This window comes from Ascaphus truei, chromosome 8 (genome assembly GCF_040206685.1).
Source record: "Ascaphus truei isolate aAscTru1 chromosome 8, aAscTru1.hap1, whole genome shotgun sequence".
In the NCBI taxonomy this organism is placed as follows: domain Eukaryota; kingdom Metazoa; phylum Chordata; class Amphibia; order Anura; family Ascaphidae; genus Ascaphus; species Ascaphus truei.
In genome coordinates, this window is record NC_134490.1 from 28,350,240 (window position 1) to 28,364,378 (window position 14,139).

General features: G+C 39.9%; 1 protein-coding gene across 1 annotated transcript in view; it reads left to right on the forward strand.

Annotated features, from left to right (window-relative positions):
* The window catches only part of ALOX5 (arachidonate 5-lipoxygenase), a 51,418-nt gene extending 43,683 nt beyond the window's left edge, over positions 1 to 7,735 (forward strand). The window contains exons 10-14 of the mRNA XM_075611017.1: positions 756 to 934; positions 2,055 to 2,176; positions 3,413 to 3,513; positions 5,240 to 5,410; positions 6,377 to 7,735. Of these exons, the coding sequence (XP_075467132.1) occupies positions 756 to 934; positions 2,055 to 2,176; positions 3,413 to 3,513; positions 5,240 to 5,410; positions 6,377 to 6,556 (753 nt within the window). The 3' untranslated portion in view covers positions 6,557 to 7,735. The remainder of the gene's footprint in view (positions 1 to 755; positions 935 to 2,054; positions 2,177 to 3,412; positions 3,514 to 5,239; positions 5,411 to 6,376) is intronic.
* The last annotated feature ends 6,404 nt before the right edge of the window (positions 7,736 to 14,139 follow it).

The following is a 14,139-nucleotide window of genomic DNA, read 5'->3' on the forward strand; positions in this document are numbered from 1 at the left end:
TGTATGGAACCACCACAAATGTGCATGCAGCAAAAGAGACAACAACATTCCATTGTATATATAGCAGTGTTTATAGCTGAAGCATGTACAGTGACTGTGAGCTCTCTTATATTCAGTAGTCAAACTGGCCTGCAATGCACTGTCCCGCTGCCAGCAAAGAGTTAAAAAGTAATGGTAATGTGCCCGATTTGAAGACATTTCTAAACTTATTAAAGCAGCCATCTCTTTTAAACATTTTTGACAAACACTCCCTTTTGGGACACAGAAACATTTTATTTTAGTACATACTATTAATATGTGCACGTCTGGGCCAGGAGAAAAAAATATGACGCAGATGAAGAAAAGTAAGGCTGCTACATAAGCACACACAAGTGCTATTTAAAATGACATCGCGGTATGCCAATTTTGAGCCAAAAAAGTTGCTTGCAATTGTGGAACAAATTAATTACTCCAGAATTATGAAAGAAAAAAAACCCTATTGCTTCCGGTTAGATTTTATTGTAGGATGAATCTACATTCCTACACGTGGCTCTACTTCTTATACTGACCGTAAGAATATCTGCCGGCTGCCAAATTGAGGCAGATTTATCATCTAAAAAAATGCCTTGGCTTTCAATGGGATTGATATACTTTAATAAATCTGGACGTGTTTTGCTCAATTTTGTCTGCTTGGAGACCTTAATGAATAGACCTCATGCTTGGCTGGTTCCTTCTATGGAAGTTTATTTTAATGCAGTTTGTTGATCACTTTCTAGGCAAATGCAACAGGGGGAGGCGGACATGTCCAGCTGCTGGTAAGAGCCATGAAGGAGTTTACCTACCAGTCTCTCCTCTTCCCGGAAGCCATAAAAATGAGAGGAATGGAAAACAAGGAGGAGATTCCATATTATTTCTTCAGAGATGACGGAATGAAAGTGTGGGAAGCAGTAACACAGTAAGAGGAATTCATATAGCGTACTGGTTGCAATGCAAGTTTTCTGGAGCACTGACCTTCTATTCAATTACTTTGTTTAAATATATTTTAGGATGTACTGAATTAGAGATGTAAGAAACACAACTCTGTATTTCACGTTCTTTTTGGAGATGTGTGACATAGAAACGCCAATACACGTGAATATGAAAACTATTGTATTAGTGTGAACAAATCAAACCGCTGTTACAATACAGTATATATAGCAATAAGATTATACATTAAATTACAGTTACAATTTACGCTAGTTATAAAATGATGTTGCATATTATAGATTGCATTAGTAACACCACGAACATGGAGTACAGTTTTGGGCAGCACTCCATACAAAAGACATTAAGGTTGGAGGAAAGGAGATTTCACCAGCAACAAAAGAAAGGGTTCTTTACAGTAAGGGCAGTTAAAATGTGGAATTTATTACCTATGGAGATTGTGATGCCAGATACAATAGATACTGTATCTTTAAAAAAACGTGGGGTTTTTTTTTTTTTAGAAAGTTATACAGGGATATACCAAATAAGTAAATATGGGATGGATGTTGATCCAGGCAGAAATCTGATTGCCATTATTTGGAGTAAGGAAGGAATTTATTTTCCCCCCATGTGAGACATCATTAGATGATAGTTCCATGGTGTTTTTTTGCCTTCCTCTGGATCAATATACTGTAAATACAAATATAGGATAAGTATCTGTCGTCTAAAGTTAGCATAGGTGGAACGCGATACACATATGCCTTTTTTTCAACCTCATCTACTATGTAATATGATATCCGGCACAAACATACTGTCAGTAATGTTAAAATGAAACAGAGTAGTCCAATATACTAGCCCCAAAATCAATAAACAACTCATCAATGTAATCAGATTCTTTAGAAAAATTAAGACTCACAAACCGTTTTATCATGAGTTTAGGTGCCTTTTGGCAGAAGACTGTTCCTTGGCACCTCTTCCCAGTAGCACCTAATACTTGTAGTACTAAATAATATTGTCCTATTTATGGTTAAAAATAAAAAAACACTACATGTTTTTCATGCTGGAGCTGACCAAACTGATACAACACAAGTATCACACCTTTGTTTTTATAGCTTTGTCACCGACGTGACGAACATATACTATGACAGTGATGAGACCGTGTGCGAGGACGATGAACTGCAAGGCTTTGTGAAAGATGTTTTCGTCTATGGACTTCTGGACAATGAAGCATTAGGTAGAAATTACTTTCGATTTTATAGACGAAGATACCCTATTGTTTTGAAAGATTGGAGGTAAAAAACTGGAGGACAACAAGCCCTGTTTAAAATAAATCCCTGGTTTTTTTTTTTAGTAAAAAAAAAAGTGAATCTGTAAGCTTGCAAAGAACAAGTATTGGTACTCTGGGTTTGTAAATAAAAAATTGTAGTACTTGTACAGTCACCCACAGTATCATAACATACAGTATGAGTAATTAAGCTAAATTTAACGTTAAAGCTGCAGTCCTAGCTGCTGGGTTTTTCTCCCCTTTAATATGTGCATCAATACAATCCACACAATGATAAGTAATTAGCTACGTTGTCAATCCATCAGCGAAGATTCGGCTCGGGGTTAACTAAATGGCTGTCAGTGCAGCAGAAGATGACCAGAGATGCAAAGTTCTGTGGGGAAGATCATGTGACCAGGCAGTCACTAGATATAATTGGTGCACTGCTTGAGAGAGGGCATGGCTCAAAAAGGGGTGTGCCAGAGCCCATTTCAGAAGAGGAAGGGGATGTGACTTTATAAATGGTTGCTATAGAAACAAAAAAATGCTTGTTACATTATAATACATTAAAAATGTAATTCAGAATTGTTTAAAAAAAATGCTACATGTATTTTCTCATAATACAGAACTGATTTATTTAAAAAAAAAAAAAAACACATGTAGGATATTGCTTGGTCTGCAGCTTTAAATCAAGTTAAACAAAGTACACTATACACAACATGATTGTAAGATCGGGCTGAGGCCAGTATTTAAATGCTACTATACTACTTGAGTAGAGCAGAGACAAGCGAAAGTTTCACACTCTGACGAACATGGTGAATATCACCAATTCCAAGTCGGTGAAGAAATTTGCTTTCATACAAAAGTTTGTGGCATAGTCAATTAACCCCAAGAAGCCAATGGATATTGCATTTTCATTACTTTCCCTTTTAAATTTCGATCAACATTTTTTTTTAAATTGGGCAGCGGTGGGGTTAGCTATTTTGCCAATTTCAAAAAGGCGAAATAACAATTTATTTTTTTTAAAGAATTTTGGTACTGTACCAATAGTTTAATAAAAATTTTCACATATTTTTTTTTAAATTTTGAAAACTTTGATTGAAAATTACACTAAAGCAAATTTCAGCAGGTTCACGCATCTCTACTACTGAGATTACATACATGTTCATAATATACTGCACAATGAGTTTCCTTCTATGGTTCTAGGATTTCCCAAATGTCTCAAGACCAAAGAGAAATTAGTTGAATATCTGACCTTGGTGATTTTCACTGCATCTGGACAACATGCAGCTGTGAATTTTGGGCAGGTATGTTATTACTATTGTCAAATGTTGTTAATATTCAGTATAAGGAGAAAGAATTTCCATTTCCCCATTTACTAATGATATAATTAAAGAAACTCACCAATTTCTTATTTTCTTAACTCTTTTTTTTTTTTTTTTTTTTTTTTTTTTTTTTAAAGGTTTGCCCTGGTTTAGTAATTCTTGACTTACTATCCTGTCAACCAGTGGCAAAGCTGGAAGGGAAATTATGCTCCAAATATATCAAGGAAAAAAACGTTCCCATTCTAACCTATGAGATTTTTCTCTTTGATAAATCTGGTGCAGTATTTAGTATTTTTGCACCTGTCTAGCGCCAGGTTTGTTTCCGTAAGACTTTGATAAATGACGCCCAAACCTCATGTCACATTTCTCTCTCTATACACTTGGTGACCTCATCAACTCTTTCGGCCTTAGGTATCATCTCTATGCAAATGATACCCAGATATATCTATCCACCTATACCTTCGTTCCTGCAATCCTGTCCCAAGTCTCGTATTGCCTCCTGGCTATATCCTTATGGATGACACTCCACCGCCTTAAATTTAACATGTCTAAAACGGAGCTTCTCATATTTCCCCCTAAATTTGGTATTAATATCCCCTTTTTCAATCACAGTAAATAGTACTACCATCTAGCCTGTCGCCAAAGCATGTTGCCTAGGAGTGACATTTGACTCTTCCCTTTCCTTCTCCATTCACATTTACGCCATGGCTTAAATGTGTCATTCCTTCCTCTGTAATATGTCAATCTACTGCTACATTTCTAATGCATGCCCTTATCCTCTCCCATCTGGATTATTGTAACATACTGCTAAGATGCCTCCCTGCCTCACAACTGTGTCCTTTGCAATCTATCCAAATTCGTCTGCTAGAAAAAATTTCCTCTCTCCCTAAACAGTCTCTGCTCATCTCCTCCTTAAATTCCACTTGTGGCTTCCCATCAAATTTTGAATCACCTACAAAGTTCTCCTTCTTACCTTTCAGGCTCTCCACTCATCTGCTCCTTCCTACGTGTCAGTTTTGATCTCTCATTATGCCCCTATTCATCTCCTGCGCTCTACCCCTAACGGTCTCCTCTCCACCTCTTTCACCTCTACTGCTCTCTCTCTCACCTTAAACCACTTTCTCTCACCGTACCTTACTTGTGGAACTCCCTCAAACTCAGTATATGACAAGTGCCCTCTCCTCCAACCTTTAAGACCAACCTTAAAACTCACCTCTTAAATGAAGCATCCCAATAGCCTGGGCTCATGGCTACTGTCCCACACCCACAGACACTCTTGCCAACCATTGTAGCAAGCACTGTCATCTACTGCACTTATTCCCTTACTTGCTATCTCTGTAAGTTTCCTAACATACCAATTAGATTGTAAATTCTCCGGGGCAGGGATTTCTTTTCTTATTGTCTGACTTTGTTGCACTTATTATAATTCCCTGTACTGTATTGTCTCTTTTGTAAAGTGCTGAGTTCACTGTGGGCGCTATATAGATAAAGATATACATACATTTCTTTCCCCCTCCACCCCGCACACGTGAAGTCAATAACATCATTATCAGGTGGTATCAGGTGGCATAGCACCTTTCAGCTTAAAACCAAAAGGAACACAAAAATAATGTGTGTGTGAATCCTTTGATACAATGGATGTATTGATATAAAATACATTAATATTCCATGTATTTATTTATTTAATTTTATGTCTTGTATTCTGCAGTATGACTGGTGTTCATGGATTCCTAATTCCCCTCCTACCATGCGCTGTCCTGCGCCCACTGAAAAAGGGGTAGTTACCATACAGTACATTATTGAAAGCTTACCGGACAGAGGCCGATCTTGCTGGCATCTTGGAGCTGTGTGGGCGCTGAGCCAATTCCAGGATAATGAAGTAAGGACACATTATACAGGGAAAGGATTTGAAAGTCCTAGGCTACAGAACTATATATATATAACGATAGGGTGATTTAGGAGTTGTGAAATCTGAAACCCCTGAACTGGTAGTGTGCCAGATTCCCCAAATCCAATAGTTCAGGGCTTCCAAGGTTCAGTTTAATCCAGACTATGACCGAATCTATGGGCCCGAACCCGAGACTGAAACAAATCAAAGCCGTGTTTGCAATCGGATTTGGTTCTTGGATCTCCTGCCACCCTAGACCATCCAATGCTCCCTTTGACTTAAAGGAGAGACAAGAGGCTATTGATGGTGAGGGACCCTCCTCATCAAAACAGCCATCCAGATATCCCCCCCCCCTCAAAAATAGCCATCGACACCCCTCATGTAAATGTATCAGAAAAGTTTAAATTTAGAAAAATAAAGCGTTTCCATAATTTTCACACAAATAAAGATATATATTTAATTTCCTAAGCAAAAGCGATAGACAACACTCACAAAAAGGTAATAAAACGACTATATGCAGGATGCAAAAGGAACAAGGAGGACCCAAATTCCCCCTAAACCAATAACAAAACACCAACTAGTGTTCCAGCACTCACTGACTCTTAAGAAAAGTATCATACAGGGAATATGCCAAAAAATGACAAATTTAATGCAAGCACAAGATAACAAAATACTTGGAGTAATGTCACACAAGCGGGTAACACAAAAGTGGACCCTAAATATAAGTGGTGTGGGGAAAAACCCGGAAGGGAGAGATACACACAATGTGAGAGAGGGTGGGTTGGGGGAAGGGAAATTAGGGGGGCAACGTTTCGGGTGAAGACCCCTTACTCTTTTTTTCGCTTTGCGGCGGGTCCTTATAACGTAACCCGCCACATGACTGGGGCCCTCCTATAGCTACATAGATTGGTTGTTACCTATTGTGTACTTACATTTAATTGTATTCTATATGTCTAGTTATTTCTAGGGCACTACCCAGATGAACATTTTGTGGAGAAACCAATAAAAGAGGCAATGGTGAAATTCAGGAAGTGCCTTGATGACATCAGTAGTTTCATTCAAGATCGAGACAAGAACAAGAAGTTGCCATATTTTTATTTTTCCCCAGACAAGATCCCAAACAGTGTTGCAGTTTAAATCGAGCAAAGACATATATATAGATATATATACATATATATATATATATATATCATACATTACCAGCAGTGTAGATGGCAAAGAGGTTACATTACTGAGTGCTGTCTATGCTTTATTTGTTTTACGCCATTAGCACCAGACCATTACAGTGCTTATACAGGAGTGCCAGTAATCATCTTCTCATATATATATATATACTGTATATATATATATATATATATATATATATATATATATATTCCAGCAAAAGGAAGTGGACTCATCATTTTGATTAATTATTTAGATGAGGATGTTTATTATTAAAATGACAAATACTGATCTTTAACATTTTATGGAAGAAACAACATTTTGTGTGTATTTGTAATGAAAATTGAAGTACATCGTAATTCCAATAAATAAACACGTATGAATAATGGATGACTCCCGATCCGACCGGTAGTGGCACCTTTCTCTGATTGGTAGTTGCTACCGTAACAAGACCATATGTCAGGCACTATATATAACAACGAAGTATCATTATAGATCCTATTACACATATTAACTATAAAACCTGCTCCAATTTTAAAGACTGTACCAGTGCCATAAATTAATATGCAAGTAAAGCAAATAATACTATTAAGAGTTATGGTGGAAAAAGGCCCAAGAAAATATGTGGTCCAATAAGGGATTTTATGAAGTTAAACATTAATAGCAGAGCAATTTTCTCTGTCGCTAATGCTGAACATGATCTACTCCATCCTACTTTGAATTTTGTTTTGTACATACAGTATAATAATATTGACCACCCACAATGCAATGGCATTACATGCAATTAGCAATATTTGGATAACATGAACCTTTGCTTCTGAGGACATAGGGAGATATACATTAGTTTCAATGTGATACTGTCCAGTGATTGGCTCTACCAGAGTTTAATGACTAACCCCCCTAGAAACCTATTTTCATCCAAGACTAAGATCTCTTTATCAGAGGTTACAGCATGTTATAGAAACCCCCCAGAAATCTATATTAGTTTAACTCATATAATCTTAGTATTTTGCCCCTGATTATATCCTGCTCTTCCAAAAAAATAAAGTTTTGTGTGTGTTAAATCATGATTTTCTTCATCTCTAGCGTTTGGGTTTACCAAATACCAACGCACAATAAAACACTTTTAAAGGCTCATGCCTCCTCTACCGATCTGGTGTCTCAAACTTCTTTTTCCTCCGATGGTTTACCTCGCTGTTGTCTCACTTCGGATCTCAGGTCGGCATCTCTGTCTGGCTGAAACCAGGGGTTCCTGGACTCTGATTCACAGCTCGGCGTGCAGGTCGGGCTGCAGCACATCAATCCAGTGCAGTTAACGGAATACCACACCAGTCGGTCTGCACAGCCCTTCTCTGTGGTCATTCAGCCTGTGTCACGGAGACTCCAAGAGCAGGTAGGACCTTGATGGCCAGAACAGCAGGGAAGGCAAGGATTGTTGGGGTCATGGACTGAGATCAGTGGATGGTGGCAAGCAGGATCGTCAGGGTCACAGACAGGGTTCAGTGGCAGGTGGCAGGCAATGATCGTCAGGGTCCAGGCAGGGGTCAGCAGCAGGAAGGCAGGGACAGGGCAGGGGAGCAGGAACTGAGACTAGGGAGCAGGAAACAAACAGGGACAGGCCAGATCATAGGCAAGGGCCTTTATTAAGTACCAGACTCAATACAGAACAGAAGCATGGGCATAAAGAGTCAGGACACAAAACAAAGGCAAAGATGTATAGGAAATAGGAAAGTGTAAGGACAGAGGACTGGAGCAACAAGAGGAGACAGACATAGGAACCCCAGAGCAGACGAACCACTCGTTCCTCTGAACGCCTCTGGAGGAAATCTCATACGCTCGCAGACTTCATTCACTACAAATTTATGCTATCCTGTTTCAACTCTGCCCTCTCTCAAGCTAAACAAACCTACTTTTCATCACTAATCAACACACACAAGTCTAACCCACGCCGTCTCTTTTCTGTCTTTGACTCTCTACTCAGACCACCCTCAGCTGCCTCCTCTTCTTCCTCCATCTCACCTCAGGACTTTGCTGACTTTTTTAAGGAAAAGGTGGAGCCCATACGGCAGAACATCCCATCTGTTGCCTCCTCCCATCCCACAATGCTTCCCAACTCTCCTCCTGCCTTTCTTGACTCTTTTTCCGCTATCTCGGAGGAGGATGTGTCACTGCTGATCTCCTCTTCTCCCTCTACCACTTGCCCTCTTGATCCCATTCCCTCCCATCTCCTAAAACCTCTTGCTCCTTCTATAATCCCTATGCTCACACAGATCTTTAACTCTTCCCTCTACTCTGGTACCTTTCCATCATCCTTCAAGCATGCAACAGTCATACCATTACTCAAAAACAGCAAGCTTGACCCTACCTATCCTTACTATCGACCTGTCTCCCTCCTGCCTTTTGCCTCCAAACTCCTTGAACGTCTTGTATTCTCTCGATTGCTACACTTTCTCAACACCTATTCTGTCCTAGACCCTCTACAATCAGGCTTCCGCACTGCTCACTCTACTGAAACAGCCCTCACTAAAATAACTGATGACCTCCACGCTGCCAAAGACAGAGGTCATTACACTCTGCTCATATTACTCGACCTCTCTGCAGCATTCGACACCGTGGACCACCCTCTTCTCCTTCACATTCTCCATACTCTTGGTATTCGGAACAAAGCTTTATCCTGGATCTCCTCTTACCTCTCCCATCGTAACTTCAGTGTCTATTTTGCTAACACCTCCTCCTCCTCTATTGATCTCTCTGTGGGGTACCCCAGGGCTCTGTCCTGGGACCCCTTCTCTTTTCTCTCTACACAATCTCTCTAGGTGACCTAATCACATCTTTTGGGTTTAAATATCACCTCTATGCTGACGACACGCAAATTTACCTTTCAACCCCTGATCTTACACCTGCTATACAGACCAAAGTTTCTGAATGCCTCTCTGGAATATCATCCTGGATGGCCATCCGCCGACTGAAACTTAACATGGCAAAAACAGAGCTCCTTATACTTCCTCCCAAACCTGGCCTTACTACCTCCTTCCACATTGCTATTGGAAATACGATCATTCACCCAGTAGCCCACGCACGCTGCCTAGGGGTTACACTTGATTCCTCACTCTCATTCTCCTCTCATATTCAAAACGTTTCTAAAACTTGTCGCTTTTTCCTCCGCAATATCACAAAGATACGCCCTTTCCTCTGTTACTCAACTGCTAAAACTCTGACTCAGGCCCTCATTCTCTCACGTCTCGATTACTGCAACCTCCTGCTGTCCGGCCTTCCTGCCTCTCACCTGTCTCCCTTACAATCTATCCTAAACGCTGCTGCCAGAATCACTCTACTCTTTCCTAAATCTGTCTCCGCATCTCCCCTCCTGAAATCCCTCTCCTGGCTTCCGATTAAATCACGTATCTCACACTCAATTCTCCTGCTCACTTTTAAAGCTTTACATTCTTCTGCCCCTCCTTACATCTCAGCCCTAATTTCTCGCTATGCACCATCCCGACTCTTGCGTTCTTCTCAAGGATGTCTTCTTTCTACCCCCTTTGTATCTAAAGCTCTCTCCCACCTTAAACCTTTCTCACTTTCTGCCCCTCACCTCTGGAATGCCCTTCCCCTCAATACCCGACTAGCCCCCTCGCTATCCACCTTTAAGACTCACCTTCAAACACATCTGCTTAAAGAAGCATATGAATAGCACTGGATAATCATGGACACATGACACATAAAGCTTGGCCCCCTGCAGACACATTTACTAGTATTCCCTCCTACCCTGTCCCTGTCTCTGTACGTTCTCCCTACCTACCTTTTAGATTGTAAGCTCCTCGGAGCAGGGACTCCTTCCTTAATGTTACTTTTACAGTATGTCTGAAGCACTTATTCCCCTGATCTGTTATTTATATTATTTGTTATTTATATGATATGTATTACTACTGTGAAGCGCTATGTACATTTATGGCGCTATATAAATAAAGACATACAATACAATACAATACAGACGGACTATCGGAGGACATAGAGTCAGGACCACCGGTAGATTTGACATGAGCTTTTAAAAGTATTTTATTGTGAGTTGGCATTTGATTTATACTCTATTTCTTTCCATGCGATTAAAATGTTTTGCACCGTATTGGAGGTGTTTTTGCATTAGTGCGTGTGCGATATATATATCTCACACAGCACTGCTCAAGTGGACACATCAAATATATAGTGAGCTCAAAAAAAGGACTAGGGAATATAGGGAATATAGACCAAGAAACAGAACTTCAACGAAAGCTTTCAGCTCTAAGATAAATATTAAAAATAAATACATTCAAACACTGAGCAACTATAGTAGAAAATCACATACAAACTTCAAAACACCAAAAGACAGACTCTCTGAATAAATCTACCCCATATACAGTATAGTATCTATAGTAAGATAAAGTGCATGCTAATAAAGTGCAAAATAGGCACCAAGACCGTCTGGTCTAGAAAAAATCCTAAAAATGTAGGTACAATTTATTACCAAAATCCACCTATAATCATCAATCTTAATTTCATATAATAAACAAACACAGTATGCGCAGATGGAGATCTTGAGATACAACAATTGCTACCCTATACCAAATATAAACAAATAGGCTAAAGAAGTTCCATTACACAAATATTCTTATTAGAGGGACAAATCTCAAAATCTCCTCTTACAGTGTGGTATCCGGAGCATACAGATGTAACACGACTGACTGTTCTCAGTGTCGCGATATTCACTGTTCCAGCGCAGTTGCGGAACTGTAAACTGCCCCGGAGGATTAGCTCTGCCGGGTTCTATGCTTCTTAATGGGACCCGCAATATTAATCCTTTTGGGACATCTGCAGGGAGAGAATACAGATAGTCATTTCACATAAGCTGCGCAGCCATCTGCAGTGGCTATATGGCCATATTTGGTCATCTACATCAGGGATATGCAAACTTTTTTCTCTGCTCTCCCCCCCCACCCCCGCCCTCTCATCTTATCTACGGTGTTTCTGATGTCACAACATCATGTGATGTCGGCAACGCAACGTCATGTGACCCCTCGACTTCATTTGATGCCACCTCGCTAGAAGCAGCCGGAGACAAGGTAAGGGAACATACAGAGGCCTTGCGCGCGATCCACGGCATTTAATTTAAATGCTTTGTGGAAGAGTGCGGGACCTCAGCAAGCGCCGCGGCCCATCCCCCTCCCGCCCCAGAAAATCTCACACCCTCAGTTTGCGCACCAGTGATCTACATCATCGCGGGGTCTGGACAGGACACGTAACACTGTTCAGCACCCTGTCTAGCAACTGCATCATATAATGGATTTAGGGAGTCTTATCAACGCTCTGCCAAGATGTTTACAGTGTAAAAAATGTATTGTAAATATGTGAACATTATTCCACTGGCCCAGAAGGTAACCACTTGCCTTGCCAGTGAAAAAAGGGCTTCTCGGACCGATACTCTTGTGGGAAAAGATAAACTACACATGTACAGTATGCACTTTTTTGGATTTGTCCTTTCAGAAAATATGTAGTATAGTTGGGGTATATTTTTTTGCTGTAGGGGTGTTTCGTCTTGCCAATGATGTCAAAATACGAAGTTAGTGTATATTTATGAGAAAAAAATGTAAAGACCCCTGTTTTAAACAAAGATTCACAGCTAGAAATATTTTTGTGGGAAAACCAAAACTGTTGGCAAAGGCCCTTTTGCAGCCCAAAGCATTGTCTCTTTCTTATGGTTTCAGCCTGGAATTTACTTCATATCTCTGTTGAGGTTTTTTTTTTTTTAAATAAATTTCTATGATTTTTTTCTTGTTTATACCACATTCTATGCGCATCTCCCTGTATAATTATATTGAATTGGTTATTTGTAATCATTCTGATATTCTTTGCTTCGGTTACATTTTAATAACCTACGGTATATAAATTAATTGAAATCCATTGTTTGGCTTGATTCTGATTTTTGGGTGACTAGCTCCATATTATTTGTCTAGTTGTATATTTGATAGTGCTGGGAGACACTATTTGAGCATTGGCCACTGTATATATAAAATCATTTATATTTTTATATTCATGCTCTTCGATTCCTTACCCAGTAGAGGGTTTAGAGCGGGTACTCATGATTAATTATTTAACTGCACGAAACACTGCTCACATGAAAAAAAATTAAAGGTGTGTGAATGTCTTGTAACAGTTCCCAAGAGCAAGACATGCGGATCCCCCAATGTTTCTCTAAAATATGGCATTTACACAAGAACCCTGCATGATAACGCTGGACATACTGTCTGCAAATGAATAGTTTTGCAATTGTAACCACAACAACAGGAAGTCACCATAGAGCATTTTAGACATCTTGGTGTTGGTTCAAGATGAGGCTTATAGTATCTACTGTGCACATTATTTCTAGGTCTGTTTTCACCCGTGATAAACATACACGCTATACAGGTGTAGCAAGGCTAATTGTACCCTTGTTGGCGCAGTTCTGGGCGATTGTTTTATTTTATGTTTTAATCTGTCACAAAAGTTACACAGTTTAGGTAACTTTAATAGTAACTTCCATGGGAAATATGTGCAGCCATGACTGGTGACAGAGTCCATTATTGAGGAGTTGAGCTAGAGTTAGGGTTATTTATGAAATCTATAGCTTTAAAATACTGTATTAAGCATATAACTGCTCTCAATTTGCTCCCATACGGGAGTGCAAATGAAGGTACCTTTTAGGATGGTTTTATGAAGTGAAACTTCTATGCTGGCACCTACCAAATGAAAAAATATCCTTGGAGTAAATCGCCTTGTTGGAGACGGAAGTGCAGTCCCGGAAGTGACGTCACTGTTGGCAGAAGAGGCCGTTATGGGACATGGCGCGCTTGTGGAGGACTCCCACGCTCGGTGGGCATGCACAAGAACCGTTCCCGATGTCCAAGCGAGTAGGTGCTGGCCAGGAGCACCTGCACAGTAGCCACCGGCGCCGCGCACACACACACCACAGGCAAAGGCACGACACACACAGAGAGATACGCACACACAAAGACACGCCGGCACACAGAGACGCCGCCACACACACAGACGCACAAACAGAGACACATACACACACGAGGAATTCACAGTTACTATACATATAGAAGTACAAATAGGTAAAACAGGAGGTGTGTGCCGTGCACACTCGTTCTAAGTCAAACTTCTTTGCGTTTTGGCACTGAAATTCTGTTTTGATTTTTAATTAAAAACATCACCATCGCAAATACAATTTATGTGACAAAACAGTGACAAAACACAAAGAAGTTTTACTTAAAAGGCGCGTGCTCGGAGCACACACACTTTATTTTATATGGCTGCGAAGCAGATGGTCCATTTTTAAAAGTGATCTATAACAATAATTAACATTTTTTTGACATTAAAAGTGCAGTTCTCCACAAAAAAATACATGTTATATAACAGTGGACTGAATGTGATGGCTTTTAAAGCAGTTTCGTTATTGTTATCGTTATTTACCTCCTAGATATTTTTTATTTCAATTATTTAAAAAGGCCTGTAGTACAGTATTTACATGTCCAACTCTGCTG